Below are 13152 nucleotides of genomic sequence, written 5' to 3'. Positions count from 1 at the left end.
TGATGCCCGAATCGTTGATTCTCCTGCTCCTTGGATGCTGCCTGACCTGCTGCGCTTTTCCAGCAACATATTTTCAGCTCTGATCTCCAGCATCTGCAGCCCTCACTTTCTCCTCCTATTATAGGACAAGCCAAACAGAACAGCCAGAGGCATGGCACTCATCCACAGATTCAATCAATAAGCACATTGACCTGGACCCAATATACTGACCACTGTAGCAGACAGCTGGAGCTGACAACCGGAAGCGGCAGATTCAAACCACCACAAATGCCGGAGTAAAGATCACAGAAGTGCTTCATAGGAGGCTCCCAAGCACTGAGGATGTCACCTAGACAGGGGACGAAACATCTGCAACACAAATTCCCAGCTCGGCGAACAGAACCACAACAACGAGCACCCGAGCTACAAATCTTCTCACAGACTTTGAAGTAAGGCACAGTGGTGTGTAATTACCAGGGCTTGCTGCATTTGCTATCCTCCAGTCTTCTGGCACTATTCCTGTAGACAATGACGACATAAAGATCAAAACCAAAGGCTCTGTAATCTCCTCCCTGGCTTTCCAGAGAATCCTAGGATAAATCCCATCTGACCCAGGGAATTTGTGTATTTTCGCACTTTCCAGAATTGCTAACACCACCTCCTTGTGAACCTCAATCCTGTCTCGTCTTACTAGCCTGTATCTCAGTATTCTCCTTGACAACATTGTCTGTCTTTTTCCAGGGTGAATAGTGATGTAAAATATTCACTTATTGCTTCTCCTACTCAGACTCCATGCACAACACCCCACTATATCCTTGATTGGCCCTAATCTTTCTCTAGTCATTCCTTTATTCCTTCTATACCTATAGAAAGCTTTAGGGGTTTTCCTTTATCCTATCTGCCAATGTTGTCTTATCTCCCCTCCTGGCTATTCTTGGCTTGCTGTATTTAGGTCTTTCCTGGCTAATGTGTAACACTCGAGTGCCCTAACTGAACCTTCACCTCTCACCTTTACATAAGCCATCTTTTCTTCCTGACAAGAGATTCAACTTCTTTAGTAAACCACGACTCCCTTGCTCGAACACTTTTTATCAAGGTCTTGTTCAAGCTGTTCCTTGGATAAGCTCCACATTTCAATTGTGCCCATCCCCTGCTGTTTTTTTTCCCCATCCTATGTATACTAAATCTTGTCTAATCGCATCATAATTGCCTTTTCCCCAACCATAACATTGCCCTGTGTGAGTTACCTATCCCTTTCAATTGCTGAAGAAAACATAACTGAATTGTGGGAGAAAGCGAGGACTGCAGATGCTGGAAAACATAACTGAATTGTGGTCACGATCACCAAAGTGATCACCTGCCTCCAAATCTGACACCTGGCAGGGTTCATTGGCCAGTACCAAATCCAGTGTGGCCTCTCCCCTTGTTGACCTGTCGACATACTGTGTCAGGGAATCATCCTGCACACGGCGGACAAAAACTGACCCATCCAAAATATTTGAACTGTTGTATTTCCAGTCAATATTTGGAAAGTTAAAGTCCCCCATAATATCTACTCTGTTACTCTCGCTTCTATCGAAAATTCTTTGCTATCCTTTCCTCTACATCACTGGAACTATTCGGAGGCTTATAGAAAACTCCCAACAGGGTGACCTTTCCTGTTTCTAACCTCGGCCCATACTCCCTCAGGAGACGAATCCTCAAATGTCCTTTCTGCCACCGTAATACTGTCTTTGACTAACAATGTTAAAAATTGCACAACACCAGGTTATAGCCCAACAGGTTTAGTTGCAAGCACTAGCTTTCAGAGCACTGCTCTTCCATCAGGTGGACAACTACCTAATGAAGGAGTGGTGCTCCGAAAGCTAGTGCTTGCAAATAAACCTGTTGGACTATAACCTGGTGTTGTGCAATTTTTAAAAACATTGTCCACCCCAGTCCAACATTGGCATCTCCAAGTCATTTGGCGACCATTGACCAACAATGCCACACCTTTCCCCCCCCCCCCCCCCCCCCCCCCACTTTACCATCTTCTCTGTTCTTACTGAAACATCTAAATCCCGGAACCTGCAACAACCATTCCTGTCCCCTGCTCTACCCATGTCTCCAAAATGGCCACAACATTGAAATCCCAGGTACCAACCCATTCTTCGAGTTCACCCACCTTTATTCCAGATGCTCCTTCTGTTCAAATAGACTCACTTCAAACCACCTCCCTGCTTGCTGGTGAGCTCTTGCAATCTTGACCTCATTTCTGACCTCACTACTCTCAACCTCCTGGTCACTGGAGATACCATCCTGTTTCTAGAGGTCTCACCTACCCCAGAATGAGCCTCAATTGAACTAGAATTAGATTCCATACAGTGTGGAAGCAGGTCCTTCAACCCACACCAGCCCTCCGAAGAGTAACCCACCCAGACCCGTTCCCCTACCCTATGTTTACCACTGACTAAAGCACATAACCTACACATCCCTGAACACTATGGGCAATTTAGCATGGACAATTCACCTAACCCTGCACATCTTTATCCAGGTATCTGAAACCCATCCGCCTGCATAATCCCTGTAGCCACGTGTTCAACTCCCCTTTCTTCCTATCCCTCTCCTCACTGGCATGGGCAACAGACCAGAGATAAAATCTGTTTGTTGTAATGCTAAGCTTCCAGCCTAGCTCCCTGAATTTCTGCCTTAATCCTCATCCTTTTCCTACCTATGTCGTTAGTGCCGATGTGGAGCTGCTCCTCCTCCCCCTCAAGGGTCCCAAAAACATGATCCAAGGCATCAGGAGCCTGCAACACACCAACCGTGAGTCTCTCCCTCTCTCTCTCTCTCTTTTTTCCCAACACCCCACCTCTTCTGAGCAAAAGGGACAGACTGTGCCAGAGATCTGTGCTCCATAGTAAATTGTCCCATCCAGCACTATCCAAATCAGTATACTCTCTATTGAGAGGAATGGCCACAGGGGACCCCAGCACTGTCTGCCGGTTCCCTTTCCGTCCCCCAACTGTATCCCATCTGCTCTTTTCTTTTCTTGTACCCGAGCTGTGACTACCTCCTTGTATCTCCTCTCAATAACCTCCTCCGCCTCCTGAATGATTCAAAGTTCATCCAGCTCCTCCTCCGGTTCTCTAACGTGGAGCTGGAGTTGGGTGCACTTTCCCACAGGAAGTCACCAGGGTCACTAGTGGTGACCCTCCCCTCCCCATTCTGCAGGAGTAACATTCAACTGCCCTAATTGCCATTCCAAAGAGAATGTAGAAAAATACAGAATTAAAAAAAAATCTTACCAATCTGGCAATTTTGTTTTTGGTTAGAGAAATACGATGGGTAGAAGACACTACCTGAGTAATGTTTTGTAAAGCAACCACCCAAATATATTACCTTACTTACTCAGCTGTCCCTTGTGCACTCCATCTATTCACGAGGTAAGTTTGTAAATCATTCGTCATTCCTGTCAGCCCCCTGGTCAAAGCTGCCAGCTTTCCTGCTACTGAAACATGTTGAACGTACACGCATCCCATTTATCTGCACATGGTCCACAACCTACTCTGAGAAAGTTAAAAAATCATACAACAGGTTGTAGTCCAACAGGTTTAATTGGAAGCACTCTCTTTCAGGTGATGAAGGAGGTGACTTTTAACTTTGTACACCCCAGGCCAGCACCGGCATCTCCAAATCATGACTACTCTGAGAAAGTGAGGACTGCGAATGCTGGAGAGTCGGTCAAAAAGGCTGGCGCTGGAAAAGCACAGCAGGTCACGCAGCATTCGAGGAGCAGGAGAGTCGACATTCGGTCATAAGCCATTTACTCGGAAAGTGGAGAGATAAGTAGGAGGGGCTGTAGGGAAGGTAGGCGATAGGTAGATGCAGGTGGGAAGTGATGGTTGGTGGGGAGGGTGGAGTGGATAGGTGGGAAGGAAGATGGGCAGGTCAAGAGGGCAGTTGGAGGGATGAGCTGTGGGGGGGGGCGGAGGGGAAGGGGGGAAGGGAGATTTGGGAACAAGTGAAGTGGCCGTTGATGCTCTGTTTTTGGAGGTTCCTGAGGCGGGAGATGAGGTGTTCTTCCAGTTGACTGGTGGCTTTGAAGTGGTCAGCCACAGGGTGGTGGGGCTGTTTGGTGGGTCCATCCCAGAGATGGTCCCTGACATGCTCTGCGAGTTGGCGTCCTGTCTTTTTGATGTAGAGGAGACCACATTGACAGCAAAAGATGCAGTCGATGAGGTGGGTGGATGTGCAAGGAAAATCTCTGCTGGATGTGGACTGGGGGGGGTGGGGCATTCCATCCTTGTTGGAATTAGAGGGGTAGAGCTTGAAGGTAGAGGTGCAGGAAGTGGAGGAGATATGCTGGAGGGCTTTGTTGATCACATGGGAGGAGAAATAGCAGTCTCTGAAATAGGGCATCTCCGATCTCCTCCACTTCCCACATCTCCGCCCTTGAACTCCAACCATGTAACAAGGATAGCACCCCTCTGGTCCTCACCTTCCACCCCACTCAGCTCTGGATATAGCTCATTATTCTCCTCCATTTCGGCCACCCCATTTCAGACCCCAACAACAGGGATATTTCCCTCCCACTCCTACCTGCGTTTCAGAAACTGTGTGTTTCTCCTCCGTGACTATCTTGTTTGGTCCGTGCCCCTCCTACCAACCCACCCTCCACTCCCGGCACCTTCCCTTGCCGCCGCAAGAAGTATAAAACCTGCGCCCACACCTTCTGCTCGTCACTTCTCCGTCTGAGGTCCCAAAGGATCTTTTCGCATCTGGCAGAGATTGTCCTACACATCCACCCAACACATCTCCTGTTTTGCTCTGGATGCGGTCGTCTCTACACTAGAGAGATAGGAAGCCAATTCGCAAAACGTTTCCGGGAACATCTCTGGGACGCACATATTAAACAACCCCACTGTCCTGTGGCTGACCACTTCAACTCCCCCTCACACTCCTCCAAGGACATGCAAGTCCTGGGTTGCCTCCACCACCAATCCAAGCCACCCGTCACCTGGAGGAAGAATGCCTCATCTGCCTAGGGACCCTCTACCACATGGCATCAACATCGACTTCATTATTTTTTTTTATATATCTCTCCTCCCCACCACACCCCCCTCCACCTCATCCCAGATCCAACCGTCCAACTCTGTACCACTCTCTTGACCTGTCCTACCTGTCCATCTTCCTTCTCACCCAACCACTCCACCCTTCCCACTGGCCTCTCACAATAACCCCTCCACCTGCATCTACCTATCGCCTTCCCATGTACCTTCCCCACACACCCCTCTCTCCAGCACCACCCCCCTATTTATCTCTCAGCCCCCTTTCCCTTCCACATTCCTGATAAAGGGCTTATGCCTGAAATGTTGACTCTCCTGCACCTCGGATGCTGCCTGACCCGCTGTGCTTTTCCAGCGCCACCATTTTTTCAACTCCCACAACCTTAGTGGGTGGCACAGTGGTTAGCACTGCTGCCTCACAGCATCAGAGACTCGGGTTCAATTCCCGCCTGTGACGACTCTGTGTGGAGTTTGCACATTCTCCCCGTGTCTGCGCGGGTTTCCTCCGGGTGCTCCAGTTTCCTCCCATAATCCAAAAATGTGCAGGTCGGGTGAATTGGCCATGCTAAATCGCCCGTAGTGTTAGGTGAAGGGGTAAATGTGAGGGAATGGGTCTGGGTGGGTTGCGCTTTGGTGACTCGGTGTGGACTTGGGCCAAAGGGCCCGTTTCCATACTGTAAGTAATCTAATCTACTGTGCCCAGCATTTTAAGTCCCCCTCCAGATGCTCCTTTGACCCAACAAACCCACACCGATCCTCCGAGTATCCCACCCAGACCCATTCCCCTATTACTCTGCATTTACTCTGCACCTAACTACACGTCCCTGAACCCTATGGTGAATTCTCCCTGTACACCTTTGGATTGTGGGAGGAAACCCACGTAGACACGGGAGAACGTGCAAACTCCACGCGGACAGTCGCCTGAGGCTAGAATCGAACCCTGGTGCTGTGAGGTAGCAGTGCTAACCACTGAGCCACTGTGTTTGCCCCTAATTTAAAAGAAAGTGTATTTTCAGACAGGATGTAGCTGAAATAAATTACCTTGGTTAATAACTGTTTGGCTACTTGTTTGATCTCAGCAAACGTATTGTTTAAACAACTATATTTGCCTCATGAAGGACAATAACGCTAACACCCAAGTGCGGTGGGTAATGGGAAGGCAAATGGAATGTCGGCGTTTTTAATTGAAAGGGAATTGGAGTAAAAAAAAAGGGAGGTTTTGCTAAAACAAGACACTTGTCTGACTACAATTAGAATACCGTAACTAGAATACCGCCTCAGGCGACTGACTGAGTGGAGTTTGCACGTTCTCCCCGTGTCTGCGTTTCCTCTGGATGCTCCGGTTTCCTCCCACAGTCCAAAGATGTGCAGGTAAGGTGAATTGGCCATGCTCAATTACCCGTAGTGTTAGGTAAGGGGTAAATGTATGGGTGGGTTGCGCTTCGACAGGTAGGTGTGGACTTGTTGGGCCGAAGGGCCTGTTTCCACACTGTAATGTAATCTAATCTAATAATCTAAAAGGCACTGGTCTGACTACAGCTAGTTTTGCTAAAACAAGACACTTGTCTGGCTACAACTAGAATACCGTGTTTTTTTTTTTTTGCCCCTTTTTATTAAGGAAAGATATTCTGGTGTTTGCTGCAGGCCTTAGAAGGTTTGCTTGGTTGTTCTTGGGTATGGAGGGACCGCCTTAATGAGGAGGGATTGAGTAGATTGGGTGTGTACTCATTGGAATTTAGAAGGAAGAGACCAACCTTCCCAAAGTTAATCAGTCCTTTGGCTGCTTTGCCTTCCTCCAGCTATCTGTTCGCAGCTCACTGTCCATCTGGCCTTAATGGCACCCCTCAGTCTGTCCAATCATCATCTGTGCAGAGCAGCTGCAATGTTAGTGGCAATAAGTTGTTGTAGACCAAGAAGTTCAAATTCTCTATGGTAACCTCCCATCTCCTGTTCTTTCAGAGACTGAATTTGGGAAGACTTTGAGTTATCCAAGTGTCAGTTGAATTCTGTATGTCTCCCTTTGTGGTTGCCGCTGAGTTAATACATTGACATGCCTGGTTTCTGCTGCAATCAATCGATGACAGCAGTCATGTGACTTCTGGAAGCCATCTTGAAAGATTCTGTGTCCATTTTAATAAGATGTTCTGTAGTGGCCTTTTTTATTCTTTTCTGTGAGACGGGTGCTATTTGCTGCTTAAAACATTATCTGCTCTCCAAGTATCAATACGTTCTGCCATGCACTGTTTGCCCTGTCCAGTGTTCTGCACTCTTTCTTCCATAATTCCAAGTATAATATTATCCTGGGATGCTTTTGCCGCAGTCTCTCACTGACAGACCCCACCCAACTCCCCCCTCTTTCTTTCAGTATCTTGCTTTTATATTTGATGTGAATCCTCTGATTCTTTCTGTTTTTGTTCCAGAAGTGAACCAGGGCAGTATGTGTGTCAGCTTCTCACTGAAGAACCAGTTCACACCCAAGTACAAACAGATCGGAAACCACAACAGCGGAGTGGATTACGTCAGAACCTGTGAGTCCATTTCCCTCTTCCTGCGGTTGAGGCCTGTTTTTCTTCCCCCAATCGACTTCTCCAGGTTTTTGACATGTCTTTGAGAAACCCCTGTCTGAGGCTGTGCCACCTGTAGCGCATTGGGGTTAGAACCTTCCACCCAGTCCCTTCAGTCTATTGCTCAAGAACAGAAGGCCATTGAGTCCCTCTACTTAGTTGCTCAGGATCGTTTTAGAGACCATTCAGCCCCTCTGTTGTGTTACACAGGTTTGTGAGGTGACCGTTTAGCCCTTGGAGTGTATTGCGCGTGCCAAGAGGCCAGTCAGCCCTCTTAGTCCTGTTACATTGGACTGGGAGCCATTCACTCTGGATTAGGGTTCGGGTAACTTGAACGTTTCGAACTTGTTACGGAGGAACAGGTGAGGCCATTCACACCATGAAGCTTGTTATACAGGAATGGGAATGCCATTCACACCATTGAGCCTGTTATACAGGAACAGGCACATCTGTTATGTGGTATCCCTCGGTTTGTCTGTTCATAGCCCTAGCAAAGTGGCTGCAGTATTAATAGCAATGAGACAGGTTTTTCCAGACCAAGAATTACATCAGACTTCACTATTGTGACTTTGCACCAGCTATTCTCTCAAACTGAATTCTCATTCCTTTTGGGAAGACTCATTGACCAATTCAAGCGTTAATAGACTGAAACCCTACTTTGACCAACATGCTGGGACACCATTCAATAAATCTCTTTCTCTCTCTCCCGTTGTGTTTTCAGACTTGAGTCGCTGTCAGATCTTACTCCCATTCATCAGTTTGGGATTGATGTGTTTCGGGGCCCTCATTGGATTGTGCGTGTGTTCCTGCCGCAGCCTGTACCCTGCCATTGGCACTGGAGTGCTGCACCTCCTCGCAGGTAATGTTTGAAGGCCGCATCTGTTTCTCACCTTGCTCATCCTCCCTCCCTCCCTGCCTGCGCCCCCCCCCCCCTCCATCATTGCAATACTTCACTGCCTCGCAGCCGCCCCTACAGTGTGATGTTCCTCTACTGCAGCAGCAGCCCAAATGTAGACGATAGATTCCTGGTCAGAATTGAACCCGGAGCCTGTGGGCTTCAAATTTTGAGACTTGTTTCTGTAAGGTACCTCCCGACACAGGAATGAAGATTTTTGTGGAGGGATGAGACCTGTTGGAGATCACGTGTTCTGACAAGGATCAGCTTTTTTTTTTATTTACAGTGAAAGGCAACAGGTGTACAAATCTTTATTCAATGTCACCACCCTGAAGGAAGGAAACAACTGAATGGTCAGTGACCAGCAGTGCCCTTCTCAGAGGGCAATGCTGTATGATCAAACAGTGAAGGGGAAGGCAGGGATTGAATCAAAATAGAGCTGGAGGGGGCAATAAAGCACTCTACTTGCTGCGGTGTCCGCCTTTTCCCTGAAAATCTCTGGTGTTGGTGGACACTGTGTGTGTGCTCCTTCTCTCGGGACACCCGGGCTCTCTCATACCCGCGGAAGAGGGCCAGGCAGTTGGCCATAACGACCCCCTCCACAGCCCACTGCCTGGACCTGTTTACAGCCAGTTTGGCCAGGGCAAGGAGGAGGCCCTCTGACCTACCTTCTCTCCTCTCTACCCAAAGATCAGGAGCGTGGGACTGAAGTGCAACCAAAAACCGCAAAGAAGGTCTTTTAAGAAAATCAGAAAGGGAGTGCAAACGCCCACACCCAATATATACGTGGTCCACAGCACCACCGAACAAGCAGTTGGGCTGGGAGTCAGTGAGGATCAGCTTCTATTGGAATATAGGAATGGGAGGTGGCCATTCAGCCTATTGAACCTGTTTTCCCAATTTAATGTGATCATGACTGATCCAATGCTTTAATGCCTTTTATGCGCACTATCCCTATAGCACTTTGCACTCAGTCATACAGCAGGGCAACAGAGCCTTCGGTCCAACCCGTCCATGCTAACCAAGTTTCCCAAACTAAACTTGTTCCACTTGCCTGCATTTTGCCCATATCCCTTTCCCGTTCGTATGTACCTACATCTACCATCTATTGTGGAAGATAATTCCACATGCAAATCACCTTCTGAGTGAAAACATTGCCCCTGCAGATCCATTTTTAAAATCTTATTCTTCTTACCTTAAAAAATATGCCCTCTAATTTTGAACTCCTCCACTCTCTAGGGGTAAAAAGATACTTTGCTATTCACCTGATCTATGCCCCTCATGACCTTCTCAATCTCTATAAGGTCACGTTTCAACCTCTGAGTTCCGGTGAAAAAAGTTTCAGCCTATCCTCATAGCACAAATCCTCCAGATTGGCAACATCCTGGTCAATCTTTCTTGAACTGTCTCCAATTTAATAATATCCTTTCTACTGTTAAAACTTGAGCAAAGACCCCTGCGGTACAGACTTCAGGGTTCATAGAACATAGAACATAGAACATAGCACCGAATTATGGTCACTATCCCCAAAGTGCTCACCTACCTCTAATTCTAACACCTGGCCTGGTTCGTTACCCAGAACCAAATCCAGTATGGCCCCACATTTTGAGAAAAGCTGCTCCCCTTGATCCTAATTGGCTACTCCCTTGCTTTCAAATCGAGGGCCCAAACTGGATATTGCTGTCTGCCTCTACCTAATTTTATATCTCTCTTTTTTTTTGTAATGTTCCATCACATCACCTCTCGCTCTCTTCATAGCTCTATGAAGACCACATTAGACCCATTTTGCCCAATCTCTCTGCATAGGGCAGTCTGTCTGTCCCGGGAACAAGTCTGGTGAGCCTTATCTGCCCTTGCATTATGGCAAAAATATCCCCCTGGAGATGAGGAAACCAAATCTACACACAGTACTCCCAGGTGCAGTCTACCCAACACCGCCCTACAGCAGAAGCAAGATTTCATGACTCCTGTGATAAAGGCTAATGTTCCATGAACATTCCCAATGGACTGCATTTTCTTTGCATCATGCATGAGATGTGGATGTCATTGGCCATGCCAGTATTTATTGACCATCCGTAATTGTTGTGGATCTGGACTCCCATGTCGGCCAGGTCAGGGAAGGGTGGCAGCTTTCTGTCCCTGGGGGGCATTAGTAAATCTGATGGTTTTTGTGATGATCAGCAGTGATTTCATGGTCCTCGTTAGACTCTTAATCTCTTTTTTTTTTAAAAATTGAAATCAAGCTGCACTATCTGCCATGGCAGGATATTACCTGGGTCTCTGGATTAATAGGCTTGCAATAATACCACTTAACATTCCCTCCCCATAATGTAGGCAGCTAAATGCCGTGATTTACTGACTAGGACAGCTAGGCCTCTTCCTGCAATGACAATTTGCAACCTCTTGCCATTTAAGAAATACTGTGTTCCACAAACTAAAGTGAGCAACTCTTGGTTTCTCTCATTTTTAATCCTGTTTTGGGATATACTTTATGCATTAATGGCAACTCAAGGCAGTTGTCCAGAAATTTGAGTGTTAATTGTTTTGATTTTGTGATGTTTTATGGATGGACCCCCACTGCTGTGTTTTTTGACCGTGCCTTTGTCGCTTTCTCCCTGCCAGGAATCTGTACCCTGGGCACCGTGGCTTGTTTCGCTGCCAACGTTGAGCTCCTCCACGCCAAGATGCAGGACTTGGAGCCCCGCCCGGACGGCGAGTACGGCTGGTCTTTTTGCCTGGCGTGTGTATCTGCCCCTCTCCAGCTCATGGCCGCAGCCCTGTTTATCTGGGCCGCCCGCACCGACCGGACAGAATACAGCAGGATGAAGGCTTACCGGGTGGCTTAGCTTGTGGTTTCCTGTTGCTCGCTCCCCCCAACGTCCGATTTGTGAACAGGCACTTCAATCATGTTCGGAAATAGCAGCGATGTAAAAGGACTCTTTTCTTTTTTTTTTGTTCTTAATCCTTCCCTTCATGCATTTCAATCGTGGATGTTTAACCTCATAGTGTTCCATGGGGATGTAGGTCCCCCCTTTATTTTTGCTCGGGATCCCACGTGTCGGAATTCTTCAAATCCCGTCCACTCCCTGTTTAGCAGTGCCATGCAATCCTGAAGTAGTCTACAAAGTGCGCGTTTTGAAAACGTAGCCACTACTGCAGTCTCGGTGAGCATGGATGCAAACTGTGGACAGGAAGCTGTCACAAGGAGCTGGGTGCTAATGAGCAAATTATTGTAGTGCTTTGGTGGTGGTTTAGTGGGCCCAGGGCCTGCTCTTCACTTCCACTCTTCAATAGTGTCCGTAGGCTCTTTCCTGCCCACTCTGCCCCCTTGAGAGGGCAGACAGGCCCTCTGTTATTGCCAGCCCCATCATTGCAGGGCTGTCACTGTGGCCCTTCCAGCTATGCTGTGCTCCCTCCGATTTGGCCCTCTTTTTAACAGTGCAGCATTCCCTGTGTACTGAGGTTTTTTTTTGGCAGGAGAGTGCTCCCTCAGGCCTGGCCCTCCTGCAGTTCTAAACACCTGCTAGTGCAGCACTCCCTCGACAATGATTCTCTGATAGTTCAACACTCCGTTAGGAATGAGACTGTCCAGAAGTGGGAGCATCTTGTTCGTATTGCTCTCAGTGCAGTGCTCCTGCAGTTCTGACCTTCCAATGGTGCAGTACTCCTTCAGCACTGATTCTTCTGACCATGCAGCACTCCATTAGTAATGAGCTTCTGACAGTGTACTGCCCCTCAGAGTCCTCTCTCTCTGCAGTGTTGTGCCCTCTTGGTGCTGCATTGAGACTCTGGACTGTGACCCCAGTGTACAGGCATTTGGCTCAGAGGCAAGAGAGAGAGTGGCCTACTCAGCACAAAAGCTTTGTTTTTTGTATTTTTGCTGGCCAGCTATCTAATAATTGCTGTCATTTTCACAGGTCTTTGAGAACAAAGTCCCAACCTGGGTTCCTTCCAATTCTCAGGAGTGGGATGCCCTTGTAGTTCTAATTGAAAGTATGTCTTCTCTCTTATGAGCTGAGCTCAATGAAATCATGACTGAAATGGATTCAGGAGGTAACAGTATCATGGATTCACTGGTATGCTTTTGAGAATATGCGTCTGGGGGTGAACGGAGTGTGCTCTCACTCCAAATGGAGGTGGCACTTTGATATAACCGGCCGTGGGACCTGGCTGACAAAGTCCCTTTGTATATTTATAATCTGTGTGAGAAGTCCTTATTTAATAATTAGTGAATGTATTTTTATGATAGTTCTCCTGTACCCTGCAATATATAAGTTATTGAAATAAAAGCAGGTGTTTATATAGTCCATTTTCTCAAGTGTAGTCTGACCATGAGTGATTTTGTCTGCTGCTGAGGCTTTCTTCTGCGTTTGTGATAAGTTGCTGTCACTACACAACTGTGAGATCAAGCAATCTGTTATTAGATTCAACACTGAAACTGAACATTGACTCACACATGCAATACCAAAGCAGATGTGAAATGGCTCCGATACAATGACTTTCTGTACGTTTTGGATGGAATTGTGTCCTTCAGAGACTTGTCCCACAACTGAAGACTAAGGGAGGGAGAAAGTACTAAAGAAATATCCACATGTGGGTAAAGCATTTAATGACCTGGTCTCCACTGTTGTCTCAGGCAGTGAAGTGTCTCAAGTCTCAGGAAAAG

The 13152-nt window shown here is 47.5% G+C and overlaps 1 protein-coding gene across 1 annotated transcript in view; it reads left to right on the top strand.

Annotated features, from left to right (window-relative positions):
* LOC122544162 (claudin domain-containing protein 1-like) overlaps positions 1 to 12793 on the top strand; it is a 25481-nt gene extending 12688 nt beyond the window's left edge. Inside the window, exons 3-5 of the mRNA XM_043683197.1 lie at positions 7448 to 7555; positions 8313 to 8450; positions 11109 to 12793. Coding sequence (XP_043539132.1) covers positions 7448 to 7555; positions 8313 to 8450; positions 11109 to 11332 — 470 coding nt within the window. The 3' untranslated portion in view covers positions 11333 to 12793. The remainder of the gene's footprint in view (positions 1 to 7447; positions 7556 to 8312; positions 8451 to 11108) is intronic.
* The last annotated feature ends 359 nt before the right edge of the window (positions 12794 to 13152 follow it).

The sequence above is a fragment of the Chiloscyllium plagiosum genome, chromosome 47 (genome assembly GCF_004010195.1).
Source record: "Chiloscyllium plagiosum isolate BGI_BamShark_2017 chromosome 47, ASM401019v2, whole genome shotgun sequence".
NCBI lineage: Eukaryota > Metazoa > Chordata > Chondrichthyes > Orectolobiformes > Hemiscylliidae > Chiloscyllium > Chiloscyllium plagiosum.
Note: the sequence above shows the minus strand (reverse complement) of the source record. Positions and strands in the feature narration are given on the sequence as shown.